This window comes from Vicia villosa, linkage group LG3 (genome assembly GCF_029867415.1).
Source record: "Vicia villosa cultivar HV-30 ecotype Madison, WI linkage group LG3, Vvil1.0, whole genome shotgun sequence".
In the NCBI taxonomy this organism is placed as follows: Eukaryota; Viridiplantae; Streptophyta; class Magnoliopsida; order Fabales; family Fabaceae; genus Vicia; species Vicia villosa.
The window spans coordinates 30,172,168-30,185,892 of NC_081182.1; the positions used below are offsets into that span (position 1 = coordinate 30,172,168).

At 35.8% G+C, this 13,725-nt stretch overlaps 1 protein-coding gene across 1 annotated transcript; it reads right to left on the bottom strand.

Moving 5' to 3' along the window:
• Positions 1-6,027: 6,027 nt before the first annotated feature.
• On the bottom strand, positions 6,028-7,771 carry LOC131655304 (probable isoaspartyl peptidase/L-asparaginase 2). Its single transcript, XM_058925193.1, has 4 exons — positions 7,344-7,771; positions 6,974-7,207; positions 6,794-6,880; positions 6,028-6,705 (listed from the first exon to the last, which is right to left on the bottom strand). The coding sequence occupies exons 1-4, from the start codon at positions 7,503-7,505 to the stop codon at positions 6,217-6,219; spliced, it is 972 nt and encodes a 323-aa protein (XP_058781176.1). The 5' UTR covers positions 7,506-7,771; the 3' UTR covers positions 6,028-6,216.
• Between the last annotated feature and the right edge of the window lie 5,954 nt (positions 7,772-13,725).

Consider the following 13,725-nt stretch of genomic DNA (forward strand, 5'->3'; position numbering starts at 1 on the left):
TTGCTTGGAGTAGTTCAAGGTCCCATTTTTAATGGTGTGGATTTGTTCAGATTAGAACTCATTCAAAATGTACCTTCTGTGTGCCCAAGCTTTCCTGACATTCTCTCAAGAAGAGTTGCTGTTGAAGGTTTTGCCTCCTTGTTTCAAGAAGAACTGCATCAGGTTGTCAAGTCTTACCTGGAAGATTGTGTTAGGAAGCAATCAGATATTGATCCTGCTTGGATCCGTGGCAGAGTACTTCCGTCCAAGGCTGACCTTTTGAAGAAGGATCAGGAGGAACAAAAGGCTAGGATTAAAAGAAAAGCCCGAGAAGATGAGGCTAAGAAAGCCAAGAAGTTGAGAGTCACCTTTGATCCTGACAAGGTGGACTCTGAAGAACGAAGGGAGAAAAGGATTAGAGATTCCTTTCGCAGAACCAGATCTTCTTCTTCTGTGCAAATCTCCAGGCAGGTTTTTACTCCACCTCCCTCTGTCCCTAAACCATCCTTCCAATCACCTCCATCTGAACCAAAAATAAACTTTACCTTACCAAATCTTTCTCCATCAACCTCCTCCTCTCCCATTCTAAATCCCACTCCTCTAAATATTCTTCCCCCAACTCCTTCTGATAAGACTTTCTCACCAATTCCCTTTACAAATAATCCATCCTCATCAATCATTCTCTCAGCTATTCCCTCCTCCTCATCCACCGCACCTCCACCTTCTGTATCCAATCCCTTACCTACCAGAAAATCAAAACCTTTTTGTCCTCTCTACCCGAACTACAAATTCACCCTCAATCCGCCTGAACCTGAACTCTCTACCTACCTGGAACTTTTCAGATATGAAGTAATCAATGGCTTAGACCTTCTGAAGGAAGCCTTCCTAAATGGTCTGAATGATGTTTCTACAAGAAATATCTGGAAAAGATTTCGCAAGATGTTTCAAGAAGAAGCAATGGGAGTACAGAAAAGACTTGTGGCTGCTGCCCCACGACCTCGTGGAATTCTAAGGAATTATGAAGACTTCTGGTTTGCTAGTCTCAAAGGAAGACATCTGTTGGAAGAGAAGCCCTTCTTGGATGAGATGGAACAATTAAGACTGGCTGCTGAAATGGAAGCAAATCCATGCAGGGATATCGTTATCTTTATTCCTGATTATCCTGTTCTGCTCGGAGACTTCAAGACTCTCTTTGACTATCTGAGGGAAAACCCTTCTGAGAAAGACCCAAGCTTGGTCATTCCAGAAGTTGTTAACCCACCAGAAATTGAAGGTCCTTCTGCTCCCAGGAATCTAGCTGCCATTCTTCAGGCACTTGAGAATGGAGACTCGGAAATTCCTGCTGCAGAATATGGAGATGCTTCTATGCAAGAAGCAGATGCTGAAGATCATGTTGCTGAATCAGATCCTGTTGAGGAAATCCCTGCAAATGATCTATCCATGGAAGCTACAGATCAAGTTGCTATTCCTGTGGTTGAAAGCGGTGAAGCTTCTTCTGATGAATCTTCTCGTCTTGCAAGGACTCTGGAAGAAATTCAGAAGAGACAGGATGAGCAAAACTCACTCAATGCTGAGTTTAGAACTTTCATGGTAAGGCAAGATGGACACAACAATGAGGTTCAAGAGATGCTGGCCAAGATCTTGTCAAGGCTAGGGCCATCTTAGATTGAGTCTGTGTTGTTTCTTTCTTTTCGTTGCATCTGTTTTTTTTGTGCATCTGATCTTACTTATCCTCATGTACTTCTGTACCTGATGTTTGAACTTAAATGAAATCATCTTCCTCCTCTGTGTGTCTCTTTTTGTTTGTCTCTGAATCTTTTCTGTTTTTTGATGATATGACAAAAAGGGGGAGAAGATAAATGATAAATGATTTGATTAATCTATCAGTTGCTGGGTAAAGCTCCCACACATTTACTAACAAGAACTGCAAGTTCTATATGGTTTAAGTGTTTTGCAGGTATAAAGAAGTGAAGAGAATCTTCAAAGCAAACACAAGAAGCAAAACCATAAGAAGTGTTATTCTGTAAAAAGAATAAGCTCATGGAAACTGAAGCAAGCTAAGTGCTGTCAAGCTTCAGAAATCAGAAGCAAGAAAGAAGAATGAATCAGAAGCACTGATAATAGAATTTGATCCATATTTGTCTATTTGCTCTGACAAAATTCTATTTGCTCTGATACATTATTTTAGCCTATATGGCTCTGATACATATCATGTGTTCGAATATACATTTTATGTTCTGACTCGTTCATGCTGACTTTTGTCGTTTAGTTTTTGTTCTGTAACATTTCAGGATGTAGAGATGCTCTGATGATGCTCTGGTACATTCAACAATGTTCTGATACAAATCTAGCATGAAGTGATGTTGGTAGAAATTCAAAGCTCTGAAGCTATCCGAGGGAAGCAGAAATCAGAAGCTGTGAATGTTCTAAAGATCCAGAAAACTCAAGTTCTGAAGCTGTCCTAAATGGAAGCAGAAATCAAAAGCTGTGAATGTTCTGAAGATCAAAGAAATTCAAGTTCTGAAGCTGTCCTAAATGGAAGCAGAAATCATAAGCTGTGAATGTTCTGAAGATCAAAGAAATTCAAGTTCTGAAGCTGTCCTAGATGGAAGCAGGAATCAGAAGCTGTGAGTGTTCTAGGGATCTAAAGAAATTCTAGTTCTGAAGCTGTCCAATGGAAGCAGAAGTCAGAAGCTATGAATTCTCTGAAGACAGAAGCTTATGTGATCGTCTCTACCGAAATAATCAGGGAAGTCTTTTATTAAAGTTCTTCGAGTATTTATTTCAGGGGGAGATTATTTATCTCAGGGGGAGATTGTTAATCTCAGGGGGAGACATATTCATATGCTTATGCTATAGCTGTGTAATTTGTCTTTTGCCGTCTGCTCTTTCTGATCGCAAATTCATATCATTTATATATGTTTTTGTCATCATCAAAAAGGGGGAGATTGTTAGAACAAGATTTGTTCTGATCAATTATCTTAGTTTTGATGATAACAATAATATGAATTTTGCTTAAGATAATATGGTACTCTAATCCAATGCAATTTCCTTTTCAGGAAATATATAAAGAGTATGCATAATTCAGCGCTCAGAAGCTTTGTCTCAAAGGGTTCAACATGCAACATCAGAACATGGTCTGGCAAGACATCAGAAGATGGTCGAAGCAGAATCAGAACATGGGTCTATGGAAGCATCAGAAGAACATGAGATCAGAAGCACTGAAGTTCTGATGGTATCACGCACAGAAGCACTTCAAGGTCAGAAGATCAGAAGATGCTTTGCACCAAGCTGTTTGACTCTGATGATATTCAAACGTTGTATTCACAAACATCAGATCAGAAGGAAGTACAAGTGGCAAGCTACGCTGACTGACAAAAGGAACGTTAAAAGCTATTAAAGGCAACGTCAGTAGACACAGCGTGAACAAGGCTCGAGGTAGTTGACAAAAGCGTATAACATTAAATGCGATGCTGTACGGAACACGCAAAGCATTAAATGCACTCAACGGTCATCTTCTCCAACGCCTATAAATATGAAGTTCTAATGAGAAGCAAGGTTAACGATTCTGAACAAAACAACTCATATTAACTTGCTGAAACTCTGTTCTATTCAAAGCTCAGAATCTTCATCTTCATCAAAGCTCACTACATTGCTGTTGTAATATATTAGTGAAATTAAGCTTAAACGTTAAGAGAAATATCACAGTTTGTGATTATAGCTTTTAAGAAGCAATTGTAATACTCTTAGAATTGATTACATTAAGTTGTAAGGAACTAGAGTGATCGTGTGGATCAGAATACTCTAGGAAGTCTTAGAGGTTATCTAAGCAGGTTGTAACTAGAGTGATCGTGTGGATCAGAATACTCTAGAAAGTCTTAGAGGGTATCTAAGCAGTTGTTCCTGGAGTGATCAGTGTGTGATCAGAAGACTCTGGAAGACTTAGTTGCTGACTAAGTGGAGAACCATTGTAATCCGTGCGATTAGTGGATTAAATCCTCAGTTGAGGTAAATCATCTCTGCGGGGGTGGACTGGAGTAGTTTAGTTAACAACGAACCAGGATAAAAATAACTGTGCAATTTATTTTTATCTGTCAAGTTTTTAAAGCTACACTTATTCAAACCCCCCCCCCCTTTCTAAGTGTTTTTCTATCCTTCACATAGATACATCTCCGTATGCGTAAAAGATTAATTTAGAGATGCATCTTCGTAACATCTCTTATTTTAATATTCATGGGGTTTTCGGAGATGCATCTTTGAAATATTCTCTGTCAGTTAAAACCAAAAACAACCAGGAATAATGGGATAATAAAAAACAACATAAATTAACATCAAAATAAATATTAGATAGACAATTGTTTACCTTAACATAAATTTAACATTGCATGTCATTACAAACGAGTGGTTCAAGATGTTGCAACATCCTTATAATATATTTGGTTTATCTTGCAATCATCGCATCCACTTTAACTAGACCCTTTATTGAGAAACGATAAAAGATACTTCACATAACCTTTAAATCATCATTTGTCTACAATTCAAGCATGATAAATAGTATCTTCCCTTTGTTGTCAATCAAGGGTGCACGGTACTCGAGTTTGACAACTCTCCGATTTTCTGGATATCGCGGGAGAGTATTAAATTTGGATTTACAATTTTTTAGATTTTAGATCATCATTCACTTCATCTAGTTTAACATTATGTTTCACTTTTTCTAGTTTAACATCCATAGTCACAATATCTTTAGAAAACATATTTGGGTGCATCATATCTATTATCACCATTTATAGTAAAACAACTTTAAAACTTAACCTATCAGGATAATCCGGAGATGCATGTCCGAGCCACACCAAAATTTGTCCAGATATGCATATCCGAATTCAATGTTCATTTTTCAGTCCAAAAAACACGTTAATGTAAGGAATTAGGGATGAAATGAATGAACTTCACTTGTAATTTCAGTTTTTTTTCTCCCTTTGATGTGATAAAATATAAGAATAATATTTTGGTGTTGAAAAGTTAATTAAGGAGAGAAAACTTTTTTAAGGGTTTTGAAACAGAGTTAGTTTATTTTCAGCATGAAGAAGAAGATCACACAAGGTAGTGTTTTATTTAATTTCGAATAGGCATCTTTGAAAACATCACTGAGTTAATTAATTTAGCTCACTGAATAAAAATACTATTTAATTTCGAATAAGCATCTTTGAAAACATCACTGAGTTAATTAATTTAGCTCACTGAATAAAAACATCATAAATGAATAGATGGGATATTTCGAAGATGCATCTCCCGATACACTCAAACAATATACGAAAATGTATCTTCGCACCATATTTTATTCAAAATGGTGTGGATCGCAGAGTCTGATATAATATTAGGTGCGTCTAAAGATGCATCTCTAAATGCATGAAGGATATTTTTAAACTCTTAGAAATGTGAGACGCACCTTAAAGATGGAAAGAATACTCAACTTAAATAAAAATATATGTTAATTAAATAATTTTTATGTCATCTCGTATTTAAAGGTTAGTTCAAACAATTAATTGCGAACTCATATTTATGTAGTAATTCAATAATTATTTTTATTTTTTTTCAATAAGTAATGATATTAATCACCTCAAGGATGTTCGTACCCAACTAAAATTTTTTTGTTATTATAACAATTTTTTGTTTTGTTTTCCTAGTTTAAATATAATTGGATATTGTTGGAAATATTCACTAATACATTTGAAAATTAAAATTGTGTTTTCCTAGTATAAATATATCGAAAGTGGATCTTACCGAGAGAGTGTATTGTAATTGTGGAGTTGTAAGTCAATAACAAGCCATAGATATTTTTATAAAAAGGAAACATGGATGATATGATCAACTAAAGGAAAGGAAATTAAAATTAGAAAATTTTGACGCGTGAATAAGCTTCCTATTCTGTAAAAAGAAACAAGTGAATCTGATAATAGCAGCGGATTTGAAACAATAATATAGATGGGTGATTGATTCCAAAACTTCCTAATCTGTAAAAACAAACATAAGAATGCTTAAGCGAGACAATAATACTAAAATCACTCGGTATTTTATTTATATGAATATGATGATTTTATATCATACAGAAAAAAGGAAATGTAACCCATTCTAGCAACTATTTAAATTCATAATACTAATGACTACAACTTGTCTAGAGTATAGACCAGCAAACTCAAATACTACTATTTTTATATAATAATATTCCTTTCTAACTATCTAATCCCATATCCCTACCTCCATAAACCCATTTTCAGTAGCACACCCCCTAAACATTCCATTACAATTATGACCATAAGCCACTTCACCCTTATTAGACACAGCAATAAGACCAGCAAACCCTTCATCAAGACGATGCTTTATCACATAATCCACTGCCTCTTGAAGCCTATAACCTTTGTACTCCATAACCGCCGCAACTTCACGTGCAAGAGTACTGCGTATGATAGCTTCACCTTCACCGGTGCAAGAAACTCCACATAATTCACATGCATATGTTCCAGCACCTATGATTGGCGAGTCACCAATTCGACCACTCATTTTGTTCATTAAACCACCGGTTGATGTAGCAGCAGCACATCTTCCTTCACTATCCACCACCACACATCCAACTGTCTCCGGCGCATAAACGCTTATCGGCAGACCGTTCATCTTCACTGGACTTTCAAGTCCGGCACATTTTCCAGCGGTCGGAATTCGATAGTCAAACTGCATTACCACCCATCAAACACTTTCATTAATCATTCATAAAAATGTTCATTGAATTTATCATTTTGAAATAGTAAAATGGTGTTACCAGAATTGTATTTGCTTCTTTTGCAAGTTTCAGCATGCCAACATTATCCGGAGTGATGAAGTATTCATTTTCTGTCACCTCCACACCCTAGAAAAAACACAACCACCAATTTTTTAATTAATTAAAAACAATATATTTGTAAAAATTTGGAGAGAAAAAATAAGAAATAATTATACAAACCTGTTGTCTGGCGAATTCTTCGGCGCCAGAAAAGGCAAGATATGAATGAGGCGATTTCTCCATTACAAGACGAGCAAGCGAGATAGGGTTTTTCACGGTGGAGACACCAGATACGGCACCGCATCTTCTCTTGGTACCGTCCATGATACTAGCCTCCATCTCCACCGTTCCGTTTGCCGTGAGAGCAGATCCACGGCCAGAATTAAACAAAGGATCCGTCTCCAATTGTCTCACCTGTCACAAAAAAGAAGAAAAAAAACCCTAAAATCAATAAAAACAAATTAACGTATGAATGATTCTTAATAATTTATTGTTATGCATGCATGGATCAAGATTCAAGAACACTGAGAGAAGGAATGGAAGGACATACGACGAGTTCAACAACGTCGAGAGCGGAGGCATTGGAACGGAGAGCGGAGACACCAAGATTAAGACAATGAGTAAGAAGCTGTTTGGCTTCCTCTTGACGCTGCGGTGGAAGATTAGGATCCACGCCAGCGCCGCCGTGAACAGCGATAGCCCAACCGACCATATTGTTTCTTTGTTTTAAGATTTCTTTGGGTTTTTGTTTTTTGTTTGTGGGAGTGTGATGAAAACTCAATGAATCCGGTGATTTCTTTTTATAGGCAAATGAAACGTTATTGATATAATAATAATAATATTGAGTGACGATTTGGTTTGAGTTTCGTTAATTAACAAAGAAAACGAAGATCCAACAACATGCATTCCCCTCTTCGCTGCCTTAATAGTAATAGTTATTATGGAATGGGTCAAAATTATTTGCCCAATCTTGGTGCCTCTATCTGACGAGGCGCCCCAATCATCGTTATTATCAAAATCAAGCCTACATAAACTTACGAAATTAAATTGTACTCAAAATAATAATAATAATATTATCCTTATTTGACACATATGATATGCATTGTAAATTTTATTATATTTATAAAAACTTAATACAGAAAAAATATATATCAACCTTTTACCTATTAGTTTATTTGTTTTTCTAAAAGGTGGATCTGATGGTTCAGGAAACAAAAATAAATAAATAAATACTAATATCAAATTTAAGGATTGGGACTCACTATTACTAGTACCATCAACTAAAATCATCTTCAATTCACTTTCGGCCAAGATTTGCAATATCTTCTTTAAAATTATAAGATATTTAATCCTACAAGAAAAAAAAAATTTGAACCGTTTTGTTGAAAAGAATAATTTTTTGAATGATGTGTAACTCATTTTTTTTTTTTCATAAGCAAGGGATTATATAAATAGAGAACTAGGGGTTCTCAACCCGAATACAATGATCAACGGGATAAACCCGACAAAAAGAAAATTACAAGCCAATTACATTACGAAAGGAAATCCAAAGGATCCATGCAAAAATCGTAGAAATTGTAATTGGAATTAGTAATATTCCCGCAAAAAGACCATCGCCACACCGTAAGCTTTATATTCCAAACAATATTATTAACGCTCCAACCATCGTTCCGGAAGCAAACGCCATTTCTAGCTACCCAAATGCACCAAGTAACCGCTAACCAAACCAACCCCAATTTACACCTCTTAACTTTCTTGAATTTAAAGAACGAATGCCACTCCATAAAACTAGTTAAGCATTCATCCTCCTTCCTATCTCCTATACCAACCCATAATGCTATGTCATTCCAAATCCTTTTTACCACCCAACAAACAAAAAAAGTATGCCTAGCCTTTTCTATATCCACACCACAAAAAGAACAAAATAAATTATCTAAGGGGAGAGAGATACCTCTAGACACCAATAAATCCTTCGTGGGGAGCCTATTGTGAAATAATCTCCAACCGAATGCCTTTATTTTGAACGGCACCTCCAACTTCCACAAAATTCCAAAAGCTTCGTAGCATTTAATAGGAGGACCAAAAGGCGTTAAACTCTTCATAAGAAAAGAATAACAAGAAGCTACCGAAAATTCAATGTCCTCATTGTTACACCACTCCACTTCATCTCTCCCCTCGTTACAACCTTCCGCACCGCCCAAAAAACTCCTCAAAACCGCCACCTCCCCATCATGATTATCCGCCTCTATACCGAAATCTCCCCATTTCCAACCGTCTCTACTCCATCCACCCATCGCCGCCACGGAAGCAATTTTTAATTTAGAAGCTTCGAAAAGGACCGGAAAAAGGATTTTCAAAGGAGCTCCTCCCCACCACTTAGCAAACCAAAACGGAGTATTAAAACCATTGTTAATGGAGAAACTACTACATTCCACAATCGGATCACCCCACCGGCCATGGGAGATATTAACAAGATCCCTCCACCAAAAAGAACAACTCGAAGTAGGAGACAACCCCTTATCCCCACTCAACATCTTGTAAGAAAGATCACCATAACGAGCTTTCAAAATAGAGAACCAAAGAGAATCGGTACCTTGAAGAATCTTCCATCTCCACTTGAAAAGGAGAGCCAAATTAAACAAAGCAATATTTTTAACTCCCAATCCTCCCTTATCAAAAGAAAGATTAACATCCCTCCATTTCACCCAATGAATCTTCCTTTTGGTCTCCATCCCCCCCCATAGAAAATTACTTTGAATGGTGGTAAGGTTTTTTATCACTTTCGGAGGGATTTTGTAGAAGGACATAGTGAAAATAGATAAAGAACTAAGAACGGATTTAAGAAGAGTGATTCTACCTCCCAAATTAAGAAACCGATTCGTCCACCCTTCCAAGCGATTCTTCACCTTCAACACAAGCGGGTTCCACGTATTTTCCTTTCTTGGATTAAAGCCGATAGGAATTCCAAGGAAATAAAAATTGCTCTCTTCCACTTTACAAGAAAGAACATGGGAAGCCGCTTCCAAGAAATAAGAATTAGAATTAATCCCGATAAGCTTGCTTTTTTGGTAGTTTATTCCGAGACCCGATACCACCTCAAAAGCACGAAGAACCACCTTGATAGCCCTAATTTGCTTCCAACTACCTTCCCCCACTAAGAGTGTATCATCCGCAAATTGAAGAATATCCACCCCACACAATCTCTTAATGTCAAATCTTGCATAATCCCCCATCTCAATAGAACTTTTCACCAAAGCCGATAGACCTTCGGCAACCAAAACAAAAAGAAACGGAGAGAGAGGATCACCTTGTCTCAATCCCCTAGAAACCACGAACTCCTTGGTTGGACTTCCATTAACAAGAATCGACATATTACTATTGAACACCAATAGCTCCATCCACTTCAACCACCTTTGACCAAATCCCATCCCTTTCATCATGTATCTCAAAAAATTCCAACTAACTTTGTCGTAAGCTTTCTCGAAGTCAACTTTAAAAAGAATGCAATTTTTACCTTCCTTTCTTGCATAGTCGACCACCTCATTCGCCACCAAAACACCGTCCAACAATTGCCTACCGGGAACAAAAGCGGTTTGACACTTAGAAATAATCGAAGACAACACCTTTTTTAATCTCCCCGCCAAAAGCTTTGAAACAACTTTATACATGCAACCTACCAAACAAATGGGTCGATAATCTCCCAAAGCTATCGGATTGGATTTCTTAGGAATCAAAGTCAAAAAAGAAGAGGTGATCGCTTTCGATATAGAGTTACTGTTATACCCCAAAATTTGCCCACCTATTTTTCAAGAAAACTCCAATCTGAAAATTAAGGGTCTCATATAATCATGGATTTTTATTTCAACAAATATCCTGACATATGAAATACTTAGTTTTTAGAATTTTTCTTATACAGTAATTTGGCTTGCAGTTGAATTTATTCTTACGCAAACGCCAAATACTGTTTATTACTTCACACATGCTATTTATTTATTTACAGATAAATAGTACTGACACAATTGGTACAGAGTTAAATCTTTTTGCAGGCGCAGAATCAGGAAACTCAGACTGTACTGGTAACAGTATATATTAGTTATTTATTATGTCTGTGTTTTTAACAAGTCATGTAAATAACTTTAATTTTTCAAACATAAAACAAAAACAACAAAAAAAGAAAATTAACTTTGACCGTTGATTTTTCACTCTAACTGCTGCATCAATACCTGGACAGTCAGTTGACAGCCAAACTGCTGGCAGTACAATTCTCAGTGATTTGTACAATCAATCAAATCAATCATTCACAATTCAAATTTCCAAGATTTTTGTGTTAGAAGTCTTCTGAATATCACATGATTAGCAGAAACTCAACACTGCACAAAAATCAGGTACGCTTAACTGCCTCCTATACAGACAGTCCCTAATCAGGGTTTTTCTTGTTTTAACAGGAGCAACAAGTTTTGAGAGCTCAAATGGATTTCATATACATCCATACATCTCAAAGTACCATCATACAAATTTTCAAACTTCAATTCACTCAGACGCACCGTCAGCAGCTCAAACAGTCAACAGACGACCCGTTTGACCAAAAAAGTCAACTGACAGTCAAAAATGAAATTTTTTGTCAAAGTCCATATTTTGTCAAAGGATTCAACATTTGATCATTGGATGATCACAATTCATCAAGGAAAGATCAAAAATCAACAAAACCCTAAGATTCAAAATTAGGGTTTTTGCCTGAAAAGTCAACTCAACTTTGACTGATCATAACTCTCTCATCCTTCATCCAAAAAATGTCAACCAAAGCTCATTTTGAAGGAAATTCAATTATCTTTCAAATGCAATTGATCCCATGGTCATAGCATTCACCATTTGAAAAATATGGCCAAAGACATTACAGGTCATTTTCAAAGTCAACAAAAAGACACTTTTTTCAAATGGACACACAAGGAGAACCAAAAATCATTTTGATATGAGACCAAAGACATTGGTTAGAGGACTCTTTGAGGTTTCCAAAAAGTGCAAGATCTCCTTCATATGACAAAAATTGAAGGATTTACACCTTGTTGAAGTTGGCTAAATTTTGGGAAAATGCATGAAATCAACATTGCTCAAAAATGTTTTTTTTCCAAATGAGTCCAAGTTTTTATGGTCCAAACATCTTTGCCATGTTACTATGGGCCTCCCACGACCAAGACAAAGCCCACATCTTTATTGGCCATTTTTTGCATAATTTTATCTTACTTTAAGATTAAAATTAAAAGGAAAATGCATGGATAATGGTTGCTTGGCCTCCAAGTATGACTCACTTCAAGGAATCTTCATTTTTTCTGCAAGAATTGAAGAGCAAGACAAGAGCATTGAATGGAGTCAAGCTTGGTCAACAATTCAAAGATTTTTAATATTTTAAAAATCAAACTTTCAACAAAGACAACAAAGCTTCTTAGCTTGAGTTCCAAGCAACTTTGGGCTATAAAAGAAGCATCATACTTCAGCAAAAGAGGGACACACGAAATAGGGCAAGAGTATAGCAAGAAATATCACAAAAATTCTCAAAATTTGCATATACTTTGTAATTTTCAAATTCAAATTTCCAATCAATATCAATACCAATAAACACTTCTAATCATCTCCTCAAACATTATAGAGTAAGATTGAGCTCTAAATATAGACATATGAGAGTCGTATAAAGCACTTAAAGCTCTTCATGTACATATGAGCTTTATTTTCGTTTTTGTATATGCAACTAATTTCACTGCAAACTAACCACCCTAACATCCTTATGGGGACCTATATGTGTGATCTGGGCCTTAGCATGAGTGTTCCAACGTGAGGATCAGGCTCCACCATTAAAACGAGTCCATGAGTGTTTAAGCTTCATCTTCTTCGTATCCATAGCTAGGAGCTTCAAACCTTAAAACAAATGACATATTTGGATTCAGGACACTCTAATTAGTGGATCTGGGTCACTTGTTTCTATTGCTAACTCGTATTTTTTGCAGGTTCATAGGTTGTTAAAAAACTGGAATTTTAACGTCCAAATAGGGGAGGTTAAAAACCCCCGCTATTTGAAGCTGAAAACCTCACTTCTGGAGGTTGAAGACGACCACGCGTCCAAGCGTGGTTCGTCTGACTTTTCAGCGCGCCAAGGTGGCCCTTCCCTCAAATCTTATTCGCTGGTCAATCCAGCGTGGGCCCCTGCAAAGACTTTGAATCCCCTTGGATTCAGTGTACACCATCATACCATGCACCTACAAATCTGTGCCCTTGGATCAATCTCAAAGCCAATCCAACGCCTCACACATGCAAGCTCACCATGCTCCTTCATTAATTGCCACACCAGATCAGTATCCTTATATTTTTAATTTTATTTTCTATTTTTATTTTAGTTTCTTTGATAAATTAATTAAAAATAGTTAAAAAACTTCCAAAAATTCCACAAAAAATATTTTAAACTTCTAAAATAATATATTATTTTATGAAACAAAAATATTTTATTTTTCTTCAAAATTTCAATATTTTTCATAATTAATTAGTATGTATTTGTATATTTGCTTATTAATTATTTTAATTAGTCAAAAAAAATCATAAAAAAAATTGTTCTTTGTGTTAAATATTGTTTATATATCATAAACTAATTTTGTACATATTTAGGATAATTTTCTCTTTAAGTTTTAATTATTTGTGTAATTATTTGCATAATTATGTTTTGATTAACTTAAAATATCCAAAAACAAATTTCAAAAATTCCAAAAAAATTAGTTTTGTTCTAAAATCAATTAACAAACATTTTGTACATATTCTTAAACTTATTTGCTAGGTTTAATCATATTTCCGTCTTTTCTTTATTTTAAATTAATTAATAATGCATTAATTATATTTAAAATAAATCACAAAAATACAAAAATATGCCTTTTATTTCTTGCAATTTAAAA

Coding starts and splice junctions, on each gene's coding strand:
- LOC131655304 (XM_058925193.1), bottom strand. CDS start 7,505: ATGGTCGGTTGGGCTATCGCTGTTCACGGCGGCGCTGGCGTGGATCCT. Junction 7,208..7,343: donor TCGACGTTGTTGAACTCGTC/GTATGTCCTTCC, acceptor TTTTTGTGACAG/GTGAGACAATTGGAGACGGA. Junction 6,881..6,973: donor AAGAATTCGCCAGACAACAG/GTTTGTATAATT, acceptor TGTTTTTTCTAG/GGTGTGGAGGTGACAGAAAA.